The 20,745-nt window shown below is 47.7% G+C and overlaps 1 protein-coding gene across 3 annotated transcripts in view; it reads right to left on the minus strand.

Moving 5' to 3' along the window:
- Positions 1-20,745, minus strand: part of PTPN21 (protein tyrosine phosphatase non-receptor type 21) — a 75,150-nt gene that overhangs the window by 9,247 nt on the left and 45,158 nt on the right. For all 3 annotated transcript variants that reach the window (XM_032405731.1, XM_032405734.1, XM_032405733.1), the window contains 5 exons: positions 20,328-20,415; positions 19,536-19,615; positions 9,576-9,636; positions 8,845-8,929; positions 3,226-4,634 (listed from right to left, as the gene is read on the minus strand). In XM_032405731.1, coding sequence (XP_032261622.1) covers positions 3,226-4,634; positions 8,845-8,929; positions 9,576-9,636; positions 19,536-19,615; positions 20,328-20,415 — 1,723 coding nt within the window. The remainder of the gene's footprint in view (positions 1-3,225; positions 4,635-8,844; positions 8,930-9,575; positions 9,637-19,535; positions 19,616-20,327; positions 20,416-20,745) is intronic.

Raw genomic sequence — 20,745 nt, forward strand, 5'->3', positions numbered from 1 at the left:
GCAGAAAACGCCCGTACGCTGCCGGTTACCGACTGGGGGGGGGGGGGGGGTCTGACGCGCAGGGTTGGCCAGTTGCCATGGCGCGAATTCTCCCACCACGGCCAATCTCAAGCTGCCAATGTTGACACCAAGTGGCTCACCAGACTCCTGAAAACTCAAGCCCGCCCTCGCCCCCCAGGACAGGGTCAGGAGGCCGCCGCACCTCAGGCCGGGGTCTAAAGCCCGCGCGTGAGGGAAGCCGCGCCGGTCAGCAGCGGCACCGCCCCCCGAGTCCACGCGCGCCCTTCAGGGCACCGCCCACAGTGATTGACGTGCGCAGCGCCGGCCCGGACTAAGGGCGCACCGGAAAATCTGTACCTCGCTGCGGGAGCACTCCAACCAGCCCACTCTTTTTCAGATAACAATCAAGTTCCCGGAGGTGGAGAAGGGTGGAGAACTCCAAAATGTTTCTGCTTGTCTGCAATTTAGTTCACTGTTTTTAATACTAAACTCCCATAACCTGAATTCGCATTAGTATGTGAACTCAGTGTGTCTGTGGTAACAGTGAAGGTCATGGCAACCCCATGTCACTATGAAGAGTCCCAGGGGCTTAGCAGGGGGTTGAGCTCTTCAGTTCTCGGCAAGTCAGGATGACGCAACCGCACCGTAATGAGCTAACTTCGTCTGAGCATTTTCTGTGCGCCAGGACCTCACTTACCCTGCCACAACTCTCTGGGGTCAGCTTCCGTTACAACGGAGCGGAGTCAGAGAGATGGGACAGCTTGCCCAAGGTCACACAGCTGTCTCGTTATAAATGGTCATCAGTGTCAAAACAGTAAAAAACCTTTCCTTAAAGTCAGCTACGCCCCATCACAGAATTTACAAAGCATTTTTCCTGCCTAACCTTCCGTGGGACTTACCACAGCAGGCAGGGCAGGGGTGACCGTCCCCATGCTACAGACGGAGATGTGGTTCTGGTGCTGCCAGGTCCAGCCCACGGGGCAGAGAACTAGTACATGGGAGGGTCTAGCCTCAGACCCCGGTTCTTCCATTCCTAGGTCCTAGACCTTTCCCCCAAGCCACAGCTGCCATACACATTGGTCAAGCAAGGAGAATCCATTATGCCAAAGAAGGGGATCAAGAGCATAATCTAATCACAGAATTGTACTAATACTGTGGGTCTTAAAAGTCAGCAAGGGAGAAAACTTGTATTTTTAGAGAACCAAACTGATCAAAAGTCTCAGATTTAGGGGATCTTGCTATATCCCATTCAAAAGGTACAGGGACAATATGCTTGAAATGGTGGACTGTACTCAAAACAAGTATCATTTGGGTAAAAGACTCAGGTCATACATAAAAATGATGGCTAGTTCTGGGACACTTGGGTGGCTCAGTTGGTTAAGCATCTGACTCTTGATTCCGGCTCAGGTCATGATCTCAGGGTGGGGAAATTGAGCCCCACGTCAGGCTCCATGCGCTTAAGATTCTCTCTCTCCCTCTCTATCTGCCCCTCCCTCTGCTCACACACTTTCTCTCTTTCTCTAAGAAAACAAAAAACCAAAAAAGATAGTTCTTGATGTGATTAGGGAAAGAGTATTAACTATGAAAAGGACCCTGTCCAGCTGGCTCAGGGACTCAGGTAGAATTACCTTTCAGAGACCTATTCACACCCTGTTTCTACCCTGAATCATTGATCATGAATCCATACCTTCCACTCCAGCCAACCTAAGACCCTGGTCTTTACTTTTCAGGTAGGTAAGAATGTTACCAAGAATGTCAGGTAGGTAAGAATGTTTACCAAGAAAAATTAAAAATAAACTTAAAATTCAAAGCCCAAATTCATTAAAAGCAAACACACTTAAATCCACAGCACTGTTGTTAAGTGGTTTCAGTCTACCTCTACCAATCAATTGCATACTCACTGTAAAATTGTGTGAATATTCTTCCAGTTTTTGAAGATACTACTATACTTGTGATGGGTCCTCAAGTCTGAGTATACAGGCTATCAGAGATGGGGGAGGAGTCCTAGCTGCTAGGGCACTGGGAGTAACTGGGAGACAGAATGGATAGGCTGATTAATCACTTTAGCTCGATCAGAGGGCAGGGCTCCGGGCGTGGAGACATGGGCAATAAGGAGCCAGAAGCCTGAGCAATGCAGCAAGATGACTTAGAGTGGCCGCGGTTAAATAACAAAGGCACAAACGCATGGCCAGTGCCTGGGGACTCAAAAAGTTTCGGTGGAAAGACAGAAAACAGCAAGGCTTAGACAAGCAATAACTACTTAATAAAATATCATATACAATATACCTCAATGCAGAACAGTGTAGATGATCAGAGAGTAGGTTGCAGAGATAAACGTGGCTTTAAAATTCCAGTTCAGTCACCCACTAGCTGTGTGACCTTGGAAAAGTTACTTAACATCTCAGAGTCTGTTTTCTCTTCTGAAGGAACAATAGGCCTGTTGTAAGCTGGACATGCCTTGGAACATGGTAAATGCTCCAGGAATGGCAGCTAGAGATGATGTTATGCTTTTATATTTTGCCCCAAATAAATAAGAAGTGTACAACTCATGGTTATTTATTATAATGAGGATCAAAGAGCTGCGTTTTCTACAAGGAAGTTCTTTGGGCTCTCAGTTCACTTAATCTTTCTTTTAAAGAGACCCGGAGCTCTTGGGTGTTTTGTCTTGACCAAGTGCCACCTTCCCAACTCCAGAATCCCTCTGCGGCTCTCAGAGATCATGGCCAGGCACTTCAAGCTGTATCTACACACTCTGACATCAGCAACACTTCCCTTCGGGGAATGCTCCTCTCAGACAACACGCCGCAAGCACAACGCAGCCCCGCACCGCTGCACCACCACACGGTGTTTCTAAACCGGTTGCTTAGCAACCGTACCTCAAACCAGAGAACACTTCCCTCCCTCCCTCCCTTCCTTCTTTCATCCATTCCACCCCCATCCACATCCCACTGCATTCCATTCACAGAGCCTCCTGAGTTTACCTTTTCACTCCCTCTAATTTATTATCTCGAGCAAAACCACTAAAAGTCTAATCGATCCCCCTTATTTCCATAGATAAACTCAAAATGTTCCATCAGGAAATAAGGGGGGCGGGGATGAGAAGAGCTCGAAGACACAAAAGCTGAAAGGGCCAGAAAGGAGAGTCAAAGTGGAGACGCACGGAGCGGGGCGGCGCTCCGCACGTGCCGACGACCGGATGCGGGCACAGCCGCACACTCGGCTTACCCCTAGCGGCGGAAGGCCTTCCACGACGTTCTTCTTCCCCGAGAGGAGATCGGACACCGGCCGCTGCTTCAGGGAGTCCCTCCTGGCTCGGTAGCGCCCCGACGTGGTGAGGTCGGACTCGGACATGGAGGGCGTGAGCAGCCCCTCTCTGCGGGGCCGGGGGGCCTCCGCGAGCGGGAACGCAGGCTCGCGGCCGTGCAGGGGGCCCGGGCCCGGGGCGGCGGTGGTGGGGGCGCAGGGGCCGCGGGAGGGGCCCGCCGGCGGCTCCGGGGAGTGGCGGCCCCGGGGCGTGCGGGCCTGGGGAAAGGGCACCGCCAGCGAGGCGATCTCCTCCTCCAGGTCCTCCTCGTCCTCGCTGCTGTGGATCAGCATGGTGGCGTCGGAGAGAGACTTCTTGTGGCCGTAGCCCAGGCCTCCGCGCTCGTCCGCCTGGTCCCGCTCGGCCCTTTCGGGGCAGCCGCCGGGCTGGGAGCCCGCCGAGACGGGCCTGGGCGGCGGGTCGGCGGCCGACGCGGACAGGGTGCGCTCCTTGAGCCGCAGGCCCTCGAGGCTGTGCGCCAGCCCGGCCACCTCGATGCTGTTCCTCTTGTGCAGGTGCGCGCGCCGGGCGGCCGTGAGGGGCTCGCTGACCTCCTGCAGGGAGTGCGCCACCGGCAGGCTGGCCTCCTGGAACGTCTGCACCGAGTGGTGCACGCGCCTGGTGATGAGGTCGGGGTTGCTGCTGCTTATGGACAGGTGGCGGGACAGGTCCGGGGTGCTGTTGGCCGGCCGCGGGGGCGGGGGGGGGGGGGGCGGGCGATACACCTGCGTCCGCATGATGTTGGGGGCCGGGTAGTCCTGCGCCTGCAGCTGCACGTTGGTCAGCTCGGGCACACTGACGGCACCCACCACGGGCCGCCGCTCCGCGGGGTGCGGGTACGGGGACGGGCTGTGGAAACTGTAGTTCAGGCTGAACGGGTAGTGGGCCGACTGCGGGGAGTAGAAGGGGGCGTGCTCCCGAATTTCCGGCTGGCTGTAGACCAGCGCGTCGGGCCTGCTGTAGGCGTACGAGTTGCCGATGTTGAGGTTTCGCAGCGAGTGGCTCTGCCTTCCGGCGTGCACCATGCCTCTGTTGAGCTGCTTCATCACCGTCTCGTAATCTGGGGTCGGGCGGTACGACGGGGGGATCAGGGCGCTATGCCGGTGGGATGGCACGTAGTCGGGTCTCATGACGTCACTCCCCGTGATGCTCGGGTTAGAGGACATGGGGGACGGCTGCAGGTAGGGCTGCGGGTTGTTCAGGGAGTTAGTGCTGTGTGCACTGTATACACTGCCGTTTCGGATCCGACCACTGAGGTCAATCTGGGCTCGATCCAAACTTGTCAGAGAGTGACAACAGTATCCATTCTGGTTGGTTGCAAAGAGGTTATCTGGGAAACAAACACATTTAAAATGTATTTTAAAATGAGATTTTAAGATGTATAAATCCGACCAATTACTCTAGGCAAATACTGAGATAGGCCCTGAACGCTGATGACACTTTCAGTGTAGCTTACAAAAATCCATGCAGAAATAACCTGGCTTTACCCAGGCTCCCTGACGACTGTGGGCATATTATTTCCCAGAGTCCTGGCATCCTCATCTATAGAATGGTGACGGCTCACCCACCCTAAAGGTGGTATTCAGGCTTTGGCCCCTAGTAAAGATTAACCAAATCTAAATCCAATATTAAGAGTACAAATGATTAGGGCGCCTGGGTGGCTCAGTCGTTAAGTGTCTGCCTTCAGCTCAGGTCATGATCCCGGAGTCCTGGGATCGAGTCCCACATCGGGCTCCCTGCTCGGCGGGAAGCCTGCTTCTCCCTCTCTCACTCCCCCTGCTTGTGTTCCTTCTCTCACTGTGTCTCTCTCTATCAAATAAAAAAAAAAAAAAAAAAAAAGAGTACAAATGATTATAAAATATTGTCTTTTTCTGAAAATCAGAAACGTGTGTTTTGCTAGAATTGAAACAGACTTTCAGGAACTCTGGGTAGCTGGAGGCAGAGATACTTTTCAAGGCATTGCACCACTAACTGCTCTCTCCCCCTGGTGGGAATGTGGGACTCGCTGATGCTGAGCTAGTTCAAGTACCAACCATCTGTAAAAACCTCAAGTGGAATTCTGGGTTTTCTGTATAGGTTCTTCTAGAATGAAGACAAAAACAATAACTCTGCAGGCTCTACTTCTCCAGGTCCAACAATATCATCCGTTGCTGTAAACCTCACCAGGGGCCAGAAGCCATTCACACCTGCCCCCCACCCCCACTCTGGCCCCACACTCCAGGGGGATGGGGATCCACAGGCAGCAGAATCGGGAGTGCTGTCTCATCTACAGCGGCTGCATGTGTGCCTAGTGGGGCTGGAAGGAGGCATGTTTCTTCTGTCTGATCTGTAGTTCACCGGAAACACCATCACTACTGAGGGTGATTTCTGACACTTCAAAGAGTAGCAGTCAGGTCCCTCAGAGAACAGTTGCCTTTCAAAAGTATTCTTTCTGGGATTCAAGAGCCGTGTAATGGTTCAAGTGACTAGTGATTATCAAAGTGAATATATCACCATCTAGTGTGGGGACGTTACTCAGGTGGCGTGCAAGCCAGGACGAAACAGGGCTCAGATGCATCACTGTATTCTTCCTGCTGACACCAAAGCTTCCCGGTTCCTGTACTGCTCCCACACCTGGAATGCTCTGCAACCTCCGGATCCCTGGAGCTCCCCTTTCTCACTGCCACCACAGCTCAGGTCCTGACCCAGCCTGTCTGCACAGCCATAAAACCCACCCCTCCTGGCCTCCCTGCCTGCAGGCTCCTCCCTACACCCCACAAACCATCCCTTTGTGAGCCCGTGTGCGTAAAAGACTATGCTGAGAACCGATGGGGGGAAAAGATGACTGGAATCCAGGTGAGTAAACGGGAGAGATGTATACAACAACCACAATTCAAGGACACGTTACACTGTGAGACTCAGTGTGACAGGGGTCCACATAGGAGGAGGGTAGGATCACTTCCAGCCTGGGCTGGGTCGATGGGGACAGGGAGGGGAGAATCAAAAACAGCCTCACGGAGGACACAGCATTCAAGTGGCCTGTGGGGGTGGGGAGGGTATGTCCAGCTTCCCGCAGCAGCCGTTGCGCACAGGATTACCCATCTTCACCCCTGGGTGTCTGTCAGGCATGGTCACATGACTAGCAGAGGTCAAGGGAAAGAGAGCAGAGGGTTGAGAGCCAGTTTCCATGCTCCCTCCCCACCACCCCCCAGACCAACATTCCAGATGGAAGAGGCTCCTCTAACCAGAACACCTGAGGCAGGCAGACATGGAGCAGAGCCCTCCCGCTAACCTGAGCAGAAGTCACCTCTACTGCATAAGCTGCTGGGCGTTCCCATAGCACAATCTAGCCCCACCCCCCACCCCATGGGACGGAAGCAGGCGGGCAGGAGAGCACACAATGGCGTCATGTAAGGACTAAGGGCATTCTGGGTGACAGGGCAGCACGGGCCAGGCCAGGAGACCACTTCTGGGGGGGCATCCTCAGTTTGGCTGGAGTGTCGGGTAGCTGGAGACGAGTAAGAGAACAGTGGGAAATAAGACTGGGAAAGGGGCGTCGGGAAACACTGCGGAGAGTGTGCAACACCAGGCAAAGGAATGGTCATGGGGGAGCTGAGAGCCGGGCACCCATGTATCCGGTGAGCCAGGGAGGGCAGAGGTGGAAGCTGGCCTCTCGTGTGGAGCCACCAGCTAATAGGGTGAGGCTGGACTGAACCAGGGGCAGAGGGACAGGGAGACGGAAGGGATATTGTATGGAGTTAGAGGCCAGAACGTGTGTGATGGACTGGGTGCTGAGGGGGAAAAAAGAAAAACAAAATTGCATGCAGTTTGGAATCCAGGTAACCAGGAGAGTGACGTCATCGCAAAGAGGAAATAAGGACGAGGGGGAAAGGGATGGGCTTGTGGAGCAGAGCAATGAGCTCAAATGTGACATTCTCATTCTCAGCAAGCTGTAATAGCTGATACTATAAGCCAAGTCCCCCGCCGAGGGCTTTTGGTGCGGTGGTTTCCTACCCTGTCACCTGTGGGGCAGATGGAGATGCAGGGCTGCAGATGGGAAATACAGATGTGACAGTCACCCCTGCCGAAATCTGAACTGTGGACGGGGCTGCCGTGGGAGCCTGCAAAGGGAGGGAAGAAGGCCACCCCCGGAGACCTTCCCAGACAGCGAACACCACTGACGGCGCAGGAGGAGGAGAGAGAACCAGCGCCCCAACAAGAGGTTTTTCGAGAGGAGAAAAAGCTCAATTTGCCAGTGAGGAGGTGGGGGGCTCCAGGGACTGAGAGGGCAGCTGGGGCAGCAAAGCAAAGTCGGAAGGAGTAAACAGGTACCCACCCACACGGGCACTGCTCTCAGAAGCAGCAGGTGGAAAAGGGAAGGGAAAATGAACTCAAACCATAGTTGGAAGAGAGAGGCGAGGAAAAAGTATTAGGGTATCTGCAGACTAGCAATGCAGACAGAAGAGCCTTTACCCAGCGGCGGGTGGGGCTGGGGGCACAGAAGCACACAAGGGCGGGGCACAAGGAGCCCGCAGTGAGGGAGAAAACAGCCCCCACCGAGGTGCACCCTCTGGGAATCCATACCCTGAAGCACGGCTTCCCTGCTGCCCACCTGTCTACCTCACTGTGCGGAAATTCTCCTCTGTGCACGGAAGGCCCGGCACACACAACACAGTCACAAACCACCTCTGGTCCCTTCACACATGGCTTCTCCCAGTTCCAAGTCCAGCCATACCCCTCCCCTCCCCAATGCCCCTTCCTCAGTCTGTGCCATGGTGTTCACTGTCCCCCAAAACCAGGGGCAGCAATCCCCATCAACTGCCCGCCTCCCTCTCTCTAGCTGCCGTCTTTCCAGAAAGCCCTTCTCAGTCTCCCCAACAGAATGAGAGTCTTTCGTCACATAATCGCTTGCTCTCTCTCCTCAAAACAATCATGTTCTCTTTGTGTTTAAGCTATTTGTGTGCTAGTCTTATCCCCCACCAATTAGATCCTAAGCTTCCTAGGATGTGGAACTACTTCTCTGCATTAAATCTCCGTGGCCTCTGTAGGAGAGCCTCGTACACAGAGGAGAGAGTAAATGTCTCCTGAATGAATGCCTGAGGTTCAGCTTGGGAGGCACTGTCTTAAATACAGCTCCCTACACTAACCGAGTGAAAAATAAAAATAAATAAAAATGAAATGCTTAAACCCTTATAATGGGCAGCTCTCGGGCAGGAAAAAAACCAAAACGAGCCTGGGATATCTTATGCTGGAAATCAAGGAAACACTCAAAGGCTAATGGGAGAGTGTCAGCAGGACAACGGAGTTGGCTGAAAGGGGCTCCCAAAGGCCAAACTTGGGATCATTTGAGCATCAGAATTTGATACTGAATATTGCTACACATTTTCAAGAAACTGAATCTAATGACTGCTGCTTCTATGAATCCAGGATGGCTATAATCATGAAAACGATTTGGTTGTAACGTCAGCCAAAACTATCCTGGCTCCAAGATCTCCAAGTCTTCATAGATTTATTCAAATTGTAATAATTTTGTATGGCATTTCAGATATAGCGTACTTTACCTTGGGAGGAAGTGTATGGTTCTGTATAATGTCCATTATAATGCAGCTGGGGTGGGGGAGGCATCACATAGGGCTGGGGCTTAGGCTAAGGAATGGAAAGTTGGAAACAGGGTTAAAACACATCGCTGCCTATGTAATATATGTAAAGTAAGTCTCTGCTGGTTTCTTTCTGTCCATTAAAAAACTTCTAAGGAAGTTAAATATAATATATAGAAAATAAACATGAAGACCCTACAGCTCTTACCATATCTGTCACTTTCAGTGTCTCCCAGAATGACAATGCCAAGGCCTATGCACTGATACCAGACATCAGAGATCACAAGAAAACAAGCTGTATCCAAAAAGTCTTTAAGAGCAAGAAGGAATAGACAAAGTTCCTTGAATTCTTATGTAAACATGTGAATATAAAAAGTTTTTCTGTAGTGTATTTAATCTTATCAGGCAAAATTAGCTAGCATTTTAAATATCTAACTTCTGATTGCTCTTCACTAATAGTCAAAAATTTTAATACTAGGTTGGACCTAATATTTAAATATGTATAATAAAATAAATATTACATAAATATTAGGGTCAGCCTATGGAAAACTGCCATTTCTTTGGTTAAAAACAATGGAATACCAGCACACTTTTGTGGTCCAAATAAAAAATTAATACTATCAAAAGCATCTTTTATTAAGGAAGATGATATCACTAAAAGAAAAAAAGCAATTATATTTTTCCTTCTTTCTTACCAGGGATACCCTTGAAGACGACCTCCTCCTAATTGGGTTCACTGTGACAGTCTGAGTTTGCCTATAAAAATAAGACATGTCATTGAGACATACATACACATAGTTTTCCTAATTCTGCCAAAATAAATTAATAAGAAGGTAAAATAATAAATCTACTAAAGCAAAAAGAAGACAAACTAATCCAGCCATATATCAGAAAAAAGGAGACTCTCTGTCCTCACTTGGGGCCTCCACCCTCTGTGGCTGCCCAGACCCCTCTGCCCACACTCCAGGGTTTGAGAAGCCTCTTCATGCAGGAACATCTGCCTTGACTGTCGGAGGATGGGCAGGTCTATCTTTTCCTGGGCTATCCAGGTAAAACCTCTGGAATGCGCATATGCAGAGAGGAAAAGCAGCAAGGCTTGATCACCCACAAACATCCCAGGGAAGCAAGACTCAGTGCAAATGCGTCTCTCCTGTGGGCCTGGGTCAGCACTGACCACCTCCATTAACAGTCCTGAGGGGTGACCATCAACTGCCAGCCCAGAAGCCTGAAGCAATGGGAGATGCCTTTAGTTAAAATCCTCTTAACCACACATTACAAACATAATCAAGAAATAAGTTTATAACTTTGGTAACTTAAGAATCTGGATTTCCCATAAGGAACTAAGTTAGAGAAAGCAAAAAAGTAGATTTGGTTCAGTGGGCCAATGGTAAACCTATTTACTTTTCTTTGCAAGAAACTTCTCTCAGATTGGTTTTAAATGTATTTTTTAGAAAGGAACGAGGGGTGCCTGGGTGGCTTAGTTGGTCGTGAGTTCAGGTCCCACACTGGGCTCCATGCTGGGTGTGGAGGTGACTTAAACAACAACAACAACAAAGAAAGCAATGAGAATATTAAGAAGTGTGGACTAACATTTTTCAGAGAAATTGAGATTTTAAACTATTCCCATCAAGTTCCATCTTTGAATAAATAATTACATCAAAAAGGAACAAGAGAAAAAACAACTCGTGTAATTTTACCACTTTTAAACAGAGGCAGGATTTTTTTGTTCTTGTGTGCAGTTTATTGCAGATAAAATCTAGGAACCTAAACACATAGGATCCTTGGCTTTGTTGATGACTTAGGTAATTTTCCCCAAGTGCTTTTTCTCCCCTTTTCTTTTTAAGAGAGCGACAGAGAGAGCATGTGCACCCATGTGCATGGGGTTGGGGGGCGGGGCAGAGGGAGAAGGAAAGAGAGAATTGCAAGCAGGCTCCAAGCCCAGCGGGGAGCCCAATGCAGGGCTCAATCTCACCACCCTGAGATCATGACCTGAGCCAAAATCAAGAGTGCTCAACCAAAATCAATTAGGTGCTCAACTGACTGAGCCACCCAGGCACCCCCCCAAATTTTTTTTAAAGTAAGCTCTATACCCAACATGAGGCGTGAACTCGTGAGTCGCATGCTCTACTGACTGAGCCAGCCAGGTACCCGTCAAAGCACTTCTTAAAAAAAAATTTTTACCATCTGTTCCTGGCTCATGAGCTTATGTGACACATAAATACTAATTACAAAAATATTTTGTGACTTTTGGTTATAGTATTCTAAGGACTAATTACTGGAAAATCCAGAAGCACAAAGTGAACACTCAACCTGTTTAATCAGCAAATTACCATAGTATCAATCCTCACATCTCCTAAATTAACATGATTCTTAGCATTCTAAACACTAGTACCTTATTTTTTTTTTAAGATTTTATTTATTTATTTGTCAGAGAGAGAGATGGTGCAGAGCAGGGGGAGGGGCAGAGGGAGAATCAGACTCCCTGCTGAGCAAGGAGCCCAATGTGGGACTCGATCCAGGGACTCCAGGATCATGACCTGAGCTCAAGGCAGACGCTTAACCAACTGAGCCACCCAGGCATCCCCCACTAGTACCTTATATTCAAAACCTGAAAATTAGCTTATTTTGAGAAGACCTGAGATAAAATAAAACTAGTGCTTATCATTTCTGATTAAAAATGATCACCAAATACTGGGCTTGAATGAAACTAGGTTGGTATTGCCTCAGTAACAGAGTGTTAGAATAAGGGAACATAAGAGCAATCTGAAAAATGGTTTACCCCAGAATAAAAATTGATTATGTGATAAAGGTGATATTCCAGCTTAGCAGAGAGAAGCTAGGTTATTGGTACAATGGACCATTTATAAGAAGTTCAAGTCTCATAGCCTCATATAATGCCACATAAGAAAGTGCATAGCAGATGGATTTAAAAATTAAAAATTTAAATATGAAGTCATAAGTGAACTTACAGGAAATACAAGTGAATACTTCTATTATATATCATAGGCTGAAGACATAGCTAAACCCAAAAGTAATAATAGAAATTACAAAGAAAAAAAAACTGAGTGTGTATCAGGAACTTAACATTAGGTGACTACAATTTGTTTTACTAGGTGACTTTTTTTAATTAAACGCTTTTTGAAACAATTTCCTTTCATCAAAATGTGTTGAGGTTGTTGCTAAAGAATAAGTGTCTCTATTCCAAAGAACATTCCATCTCCCAGAACTTATGTTACTCAACAATAACAAAATGGATGATAGTTCTATTAAGCCTGTATCGATCAGTAAAGCTCTATGGGTCCTAATTGAGGCCTCCTTGGTGGTGGGAGGTGGGATGGTGCACCCGCGTACTCTGGTTTTGTTAACTGCTCCTTAACTGTACATTAAAATAGTCATGGGGCGCCTGGGTGGCTCAGTCGTTAAGCGTCTGCCTTCGGCTCAGGTCATGATCCCAGCATCCTGGGATCGAGCCCCGCATCGGGCTACCTGCTCGGCCGGAAGCCTGCTTCTCCCTCTCCCACTCCCCCTGCTTGTGTTCCTTCTCTCGCTGTCTCTCTCTGTCAAATAAATAAATAAATAATCTTTTTAAAAAATAAATAAATAAATAAATAAATAAAATAGTCATTAAAATCAGTGTCCAGAATTTGAAGGCATCATTTTGTAGCCTTGAGGTTTACTTTGCTGCTGCTTATTCTCCATCGTCAGAGCTAGGCTGAAGCAAAACTGGGATCTTTGAAATTTACATTTAGTCCAAAAGGACTGAACTTTTAAATTACTAAAATTCAACAGGTGCCTGGGTCGCTCAGTCGGTTGGGCAGCCAACTAATGATTTCAGCTCAGGTCATGATATCAGGATTGTGAGATCGAGCCCCGCATTGGGCTCTGCACTGGGCGGGGAGCCTGCTTAAGAGTCTCTCCTCCACCCTCTAAGCTTCCCTGCCTTGTGCTCGCATGTGTGCTCTCTCTCTCTAAAAATAAAAAATAAGGTACTATATATTCAAAATTCAGAAATGAGAAGGAACGGCTGCCACAGAGTAATACTCCAACATGTCCAGACTTGCCCAGCCTGGGGCAAAAATAAACTTAAATGTGTCAAACACAGAATCCAAAAATGCAGAGCTTAGAAGCAGAGGCAGTAACTCCCACATGCACTATCTATTTCGGCAGCACCCAGTGCGGGGGCGACACTGTCCACTGCAGAGGCGACTTCTTACTAAACACAAACAAACTAACACGTCTTTCTCCTGCCAGATGGCTCCACTAGGCAGCCTCGCCATCGGTTCTAATACCCACCTCCTCCTTCTTCCTGCCGCTGTTCTTGTAACTGCAGCTTACAGGGAGACCAGCTAGTCTAATCCTAGCAGACAAGACCAAATGGTCTAACTGCTGGTGGGTGTTTTCCAGACTTTCTGGGCAGTTACTATGTTGACGGGTGCTGCTAAAAACGAGACAGCTGAAGAACTCTTAGGAACAAAATCACTGGAATGTGTTCCTTGGAGAAGACAAAAGGAGTAAAGGCTGCTAGCCCCAGTAAAATAAGTATGACTTCTACTGAAACAGTGCTAAGGACAGAACATGATTATCTCACGGAATCTGAACCCCAACACCAGAAGGGATGCCAGTTACTCTCCTGATTTTACAGAGGAGGAAACTGATAGGTAGGTTAAGGAAACTGCTCTTGGTCACATGACCAGGAAGTAGCAGAACCGGCACTGGAATCAGGCCTGTCTGTCGGATTACCGAGCACAGGCTCCTAACAGTCCATTATTTGCTGACCCCTTCCCTGGCCCCGGATGATCTGTAAGCTCCATGGGGGCAAAAGGACATAATGGTATCACTGGTACCCGGCACACAAAGAAGCCCCAAATGTTTGTTGAGCAAACAAGTGACACAGTGAGTGAGGACGGAAGCAGATGCTAATTACTGAGCATTTACAGTGAAGCTATTTCTAAGAGTTGTTTCAATTTTGCTTTGTGGGCTTCTTTTCTCATAGATTTATAGCTAGTGAAGAGGAGATTTTGATGAACAAAAAATGTGTTGGATGGTGGAAATACCTAGAAAACGTCGGTCTCAATGACCTTCTCTGATGGGACAGGGCTACTCTATCTCCTTCCAGGCCTCCTCCAGTCCCTGTATTTTTTTTTTTTAAAGATTTATTTATTTATTTTAGAGAGAGTATGAGTGAGAGAGTGGTTGGGGGAGGGGCAGAGGGAGACAAGCAGACTCCCCACTGAGCGGGGACCCCCCCCCAACACGGGGCTCCATTCCAGCACTCTGAGCTCATGACCTGAGCCGAAATTGCGAGCCAGATGCTCAACTGATTGAGCCACTCAGGCACCCCTCCTCTGGTCTCTTTAAACCCTACAGTGGGCCTAGAAGAAGGGGAAGCCCCATCCCCTTCCAGGAAGGGCCTTCTCCAGTCAGTGTTCTGGTCAGAGTCTCCACAACACAAGTGGGCGCACACCAGCCCTCTCACCTGCTGGTGACGGAAATTCAGCTCTCCCTCTAGATAAAGTCCCTTGCAACCTTGATCACATGGCTCTGCAGATTCGGGGAATACCGAATACCGTCCTCACCAAGATTCTGTTTCTCTCCCAGTCTTTTTCTTATGTAAATTAGAGAGGCTGATTACAGCAGGACCAATTCTGGGGTTTGGAAGAAGTTATCTGACGAAACAGACTGACCTTATCTCCTGTAATTCCTAAGCTAACCCTAAAGGAATATTAACATTCTTCTTCTCACATTTTTAAGGCTTGGGTGACATAAAAAGATGACTTGTTACTTGGAGATCTTGTCTAGCGCTCGCCTCGGCAGCGCGCGCACTAGAGCACCTTGTCTAGCGCTCGCCTCGGCAGCGCGCGCACTAGAGCACCTTGTTTAAAAGTGGAGGGAGGTGGCAAGATTTATGATGGGTCGTGTCATTTTATAAAATCTAAAATATAGTCATCTGGGTCAAGTTTGGGTGAGTCGCACAAGGCCATCCGAAACACCACTGAATTACGTAACAGGACTGAGGGGTGGGGGAGGGGACACTTTTAAGAGCAAAGTCCTCCTTCTATACAAGTAGAACCATCTCCCTGAGCCACCAGGTGCCCCAGGCTGACCCAGTCGTCCAGAATCCACTGTCCAATTTCAGGCCTGCTACAGTTCCATTAAATGCCCATCACACTGTAAAATGACCCATCTGGACAGTGAGAACAAATCTACCAATACTCTAGGATCATTGTATTAAATGTGACTGAACAGTCTAGGTTGAGAGCCTTAAAAAAAAAAATGACCATAAAATTTAAAGCTATTTTTAGTTTTATCACCCATCAAAACATTAAAAGCTAAGAATTCATTTACTTCACCCGAGAACAAGTGCTAATGGTGAAATAAATCAGTTTCCCACAGAATGCAGCAGGTGTCCTCCATCATAAATAATTACACAGGAATAGCTCATGGATATGGACTTCCTTAATCTACGGGATGTACAGATTAAAAACAAAACGTAGAAAATAGCCCTTTAAAACTAACTATTTCACTTTTGAAACTCTCGTGTTTTCTTTTTTTTTTAAGATTTTATTTATTTGAGAGAGAGAGAGAGAGCAGAAGCGAGGGCGGCGGGGGGAGGCAGAGGGAGAGGGAGAAAAGCAGACTCCCCGCTGAACACATGGGGCCAAGTGGGGCTCAATCCCAGGACTCTGAGATCATGACCTGAGTTTAGTCAGCCGCTTAACTGGCAGCCACCCAGGTGCCCCCTGGGTTTTCTTTATATAGACATATGCAACTGAAGACCATAATAATGTAGTTTTATTCCTATATAGCAAGAAACAGTAATATTACAAAGCTTAGATTTCTACAACAGAACTGATTTTTTTTCCCATCTGAACTTTAAAATCATTAGTAGGTGGTGATTTGCCAAAAAAAAAAACTCCTTTAAAAAAAAGGCATTGGGGCGCCTGGGTGGCTCAGTCGTTAAGTGTCTGCCTTCAGCTCAGGTCATGATCCCAGGGTCCTGGGATCGAGCCCCTCATCGGGCTTCCTGCTCAGTGGGAAGCCTGCTTCTCCCTCTCTCTTTCTCCCTCTGCTTCTGCCCCTGCTCATGGTCTCTCTGTCTCTCAAATAAATAAATAAAATCTTTAAAAAAAAAAGGCATTAACCACCAGCCAATATGGATGCCTACTGGAAAGAGATGATGTTTTGCAGTCTATTCAAAATGATTGCTTTGATTCTCCATTATTTTCCAGAAGAGGGATAACTGAGGTCATAAGGGTTCCACGCTATGAAGACCCTCAAACTTATGAAAAGGCTGTGCTCCTCCAGAGTGCATATCTACTCCCTGAATCTCAGAACACTGCTTCCACATAAAAATAATGTCACACGTGCTCAGGTAACCAGGCCAGCCCAGGAGAGCCCCAAATGTGACTGGCCTGGACTCCTAGCACCACTGAATCTGGCCACCAGGGGAAGCATGTTCTCACACAGACACGCTCAGACCTGCGAGCTCAGCGCAGCCAGCAGAGAAGGCTTCCCATATCCACAAAGAAAGCAGCGCTCCTCCTCCCCCTCAGGTCAGTTAGCGCTTTCTCAAATCCCATCAGCAGACCAGCAGTGGACTCAGAGAAAAGCATGGTTGGGGGTGGGGGGGTGTTACTCAGAGGGGAGAGGAGGACTGGGACCTACGGGCTAATCATTGGCTGGTTCTCCTGTAGGGTCACCCCGGTCACTTCCTTTTCTTTCATGAGTCCCAAAGATGGGTCTGCCCTTTGCACGGTTATTCCTAACAAGTTTTATTTCACACTTTGGGGTACCTATAAAAAAATAGAAAGCACTTCCATAGACTTTCCTCTTCCTTCTTGGCCTGAAGGGAAAATGTCCTCTTCAGATTTTTTTTTCCAATTTACAATCAGTGGTAAAAGGAAATCAACAAGGAGCAAACGAGCTCTTTCTTCTCCCCTCTGACGCCCATCACCGTCTCACTCAGGCTTCCACCATTCACTAAGCCTTGGGTGCCAGGTGGCCCACCGGCCACTGGGGCGCTAGCAGACAAGCCGGAAAAGCCAGGTTCCCATAGGACAGCAGGTCCGAACCATGCCAGAGGCCCAGCCTGGGGGCGGGGTGGGGGAAGCGCTGGCTGTACGGCAGGACCACGACACTGCAGGCCTCTATGTCCCCGCACCTTCATCTACAAAAGGGCAGTAGGAATTGTACCGAACCGGGGTACTGTAAAGATGAAAGGAGATAAAAGCTCTCCACATAATGCTTGGCACAGAGAAAGTATCTACCGAATCAGAATCATTGTTATGCAAGTGGTAGGAAACAACCAGTACTTTGAGAATGGTACCAAGGACGAAGCAAACTAAATGTGTGGTGGCCTCCAGGACGGCCACACTTAAACTGGATCAGGACAAACAACGAAGAGCCTGCCAGAGATGGGGAGAGAAAGCATTCCAGCAAAGCCTGGGGCTGTGAGAGGCTTCAGCGTTGTGAGGACTATGGGCTCTGGGGCCAGGATCAAGGGTCAGCTGGGCAGATGAGCCCAGAGGAGGATCACAGGAGTCCTGCACTTCATGCCGTAGCTAAGAAGGGTGCGGAAAGGCACAGGCTCAAATGTCGTTCTGAGCTATCACTTTGGGTAAAGTGCTACATCTTTTGCTCATCCATCCAGAAAACTGGCTGGAGCCAGGTGAGATGGGGCAGGGGAGCCAGATGGGAGGCAGCTGCAGTGGGCCAGAGGAGAGAGAACAGCTTAAAAGAAGGTTGTGGGGATGGACCGCAAGACTTCCAAGTCTCAGTGCAGAAGCCTTTCCTGGCATGGCAGTTCTGGGTTAGGAACCCTTCTCCTAAGGGCTCCTACAGCACCAAGGACATCCCCAATCAGACCTCTTAACATGCGTTCCTTCAACAAATTCAGAAGGCCTACTGCGGCCCAGCCCCTTGCTCGGCACCAGGAACACAGGAGTTAACCAGTGTCTGCCCTTTGCATTGCTGTGGTGCCTACCTGCTGAGAAGAGATGGAGGCAATAAACAAGTAAGCAAACAAATACACAAAGTCGGTGGGGCCAAGTCCTATGAAAAAGAATAAATCAGGGCAAGGGGATAAAGAGAGACAGGCAGTGGGCAGGGAGGGAGTAGCCAAGGCAGCCAGGGTACCTCTGATCAGACAACGGATGCAGTGGGAGAATGAGGCATGGGAAGGAAGAGCATTTCAGGCCGAGGAAGGGGCAAGCACAGCGTCCCTGAGGGCAGAACATGTTCACAGACCAGAAAGGATCTTAGCGTGGCTGGGACAGGGTGAGCAGGAGGAGGGTATAAAGGAAACAAGGTGGGAACCAGGCAAGGACCAGATCTCGGATGGTCTTGTACATTTTTTTTTTTTTTGTACTTTTAAGCATGATGAAATGCCAGTGCAGGGTTTTAAGGGCTAGAGGATCTGACCCATATTCAACTAAGACCAGTCTGGCTGACATATGGAAAGCAAGGTATAGGCAGGGCAGGCGCGGACATAGGGAGAGCGTCAAAAGGCTCCCGCCATCCTACAGCTGAGAAACACTGGCGGCTTGGCATGAGGTTGTTAGCAGACAAGGTGGTAAAAGTGGTCAGATTTCAGATACATTTCGAAGGCAGAGCTTGCTGATGAATTGGATGTGGGATGAAAGAAACAGGAATCAAAATGGAATTAAGTAGGCCTGGGGCCTGGGCAACTGTGTGAATATGGAGTGCTGCCATTTATGGAATGGGAAAGAACAGGGAAGAAGCAGATTTGGGGGCAGGCAAAGGAAGAGAGCATCAAGTTTGGGTTTCGACATATCACATCTGAGATGCCTCTTAGGTCCCCAAATGGAGATGTCAATAGGCAGTCGGCTGTGCTCAGGGAGAAGACTGAGCTAGAAATAAAACCGGATGCACTATTTGTAAACCTGAATCAATGTGAATGAGGAAGGCGCGGAAGAGGTCTGAGGATTAAACCAGCAAAGCTGACTGAGAAGAAACAGCCTAGAAAGAGGAAAAGCAGGACGGTGGGGTCCTGGCAGATGACGAGCAGCAGGGTGCAGGGAGGGAGAGGTGGCCAGAGGTGTGTGTGTGTGACAGCTAGGGGACGCAGGGTGGGAGGGAGGAGAGAAAGCAAGCATATACGACTCCTATGCAGAAACGTGCCCTAGAGGAGAGCGGAGATAATGGAGCCCTGGCTGGATGGCGTGTGGAGTGAAGGACAAGTGTTTCGAGATGGGCAATTTTATTACAGCATGTCCGTATGCTGATGGGAATGATCCAGCACAAGGCGGGAAACCCATGGGGACCAAGAACAATGTACATTAGGAAGAAAAGGTATAAATGCTTCAAACGGCTTGACAAGCTGAATAATCTTTAATTACTCAAGATGGCTGATTAAAAAAGAACATTCTCTTTTTAACTTTCAAGAGTTAATGATTTTAGTAAATAGGCAAAGAAAATCTTAGAGGCATATATCTGTAGTTATTAGAAGTTGTTCTGAAGGTAAAATGAAAATATTTTTGAGATTTTAACATGAAAAAGCAAAGAGTTTGTGTTAGTAACGTCATAAAACTGTTCTTTTCTACAAAATTTGCCTTTCTAGAGGTTACCATACAGCTCAAGATAAAAATGTCTAACCTCATTATTCTCTACCATTTCCATGAACAGGCTATACTCACAGGCTGCACTGATTCAGTCTGTAGAATTTGTGTCGTGCAACACAGAGTCTCCACACGTACTTTGCGGTTTCCATGTCTTCCTAGCAAATGAAATATTGCACAAAGTAAATGAAAACACATTTACAACTCGATGCAGAGTTTGTCTAAGGACAAGACATAATTGGGGGATATATTACATCAAAGTCACTTTTAACACACTGCGATTCTTTCATTTTCTAATGCTGTGCCTATCACATGAATGCCATAATTAGGATTTAAATTATGAAGACAAAAACAAAAACAAAAAACACTATTCTAAGGTTGTGACTCTTACACGGAACTGTTTCAAAGTGATGTAGAGATTTTAAAATTATGAAAATATCAACTTTTATTTTGACAAAGATAGGCAAAGACAATTTGAAACAAAACGTTTCAGTCAGTGAGTTAATATTGCCTTTATCAAGAGAGCAAAAGTGAGTAACTGTGAAATAGTATTTCTACAGAGCCCTTCCCTTAGCAATGGAAATTAAGATATTAGTACTTACTTTCTCCCCTATTTAGTCCCTTTAGTTTAATTTAAAAATCATCATACCACATAGTATTTATCCAAGGACTCATTCATTCAACAGCATTTACTGAGCAACTACTTTTTGCCAAGGGCTATTAAGCAAAATGTAATAAAATTTTACGTTTTATATAAGGATTAAGTATTACAATTTTAATGCCACCTCCCTCCCCCAACACGCACACAGAAATGCTAACTTGTTAACTTTTAGGAAGAACATTCCATGCAGATTCCTAATGTTTACTCACAGTTTGAAACTGGATGGTCTCCTCTTTATTGGCCAGCTCTAATGCAAAGAAGGACTTATTGTGGGACATGTTAGCAATATCATGCCACCTAAAGAACAACAAATAGAAAACAGCAATGTGAGTTCTATCTAGAGGATAGAACATATGATTTTTCCTTCTCAAGCTTGAGGTATCAAGTTAACATTTGTTAATCATTTTAGAAAGAAAACAGTTGTTTTAATCAGCTGACATGCATCTTCTCACTGAAGTGACAATAGCTAGTCGCAAAAAGTAAATGCACGTAGACTAAGTGAAGGCAAAGAGTACTTAAAAATGTAAGATCTCTTTATCCTCATTTGCCAGATTAGTTGGATCAAAGGTCCCTATCTTAGCTGGCTGTCAATGCCTCCCTCATTCATTTAACAAACATCTTCAAGGG

Source organism: Phoca vitulina, unplaced genomic scaffold (assembly GCF_004348235.1).
Source record: "Phoca vitulina isolate PV1807 unplaced genomic scaffold, GSC_HSeal_1.0 scaffold7, whole genome shotgun sequence".
Taxonomy (NCBI): Eukaryota; Metazoa; Chordata; class Mammalia; order Carnivora; family Phocidae; genus Phoca; species Phoca vitulina.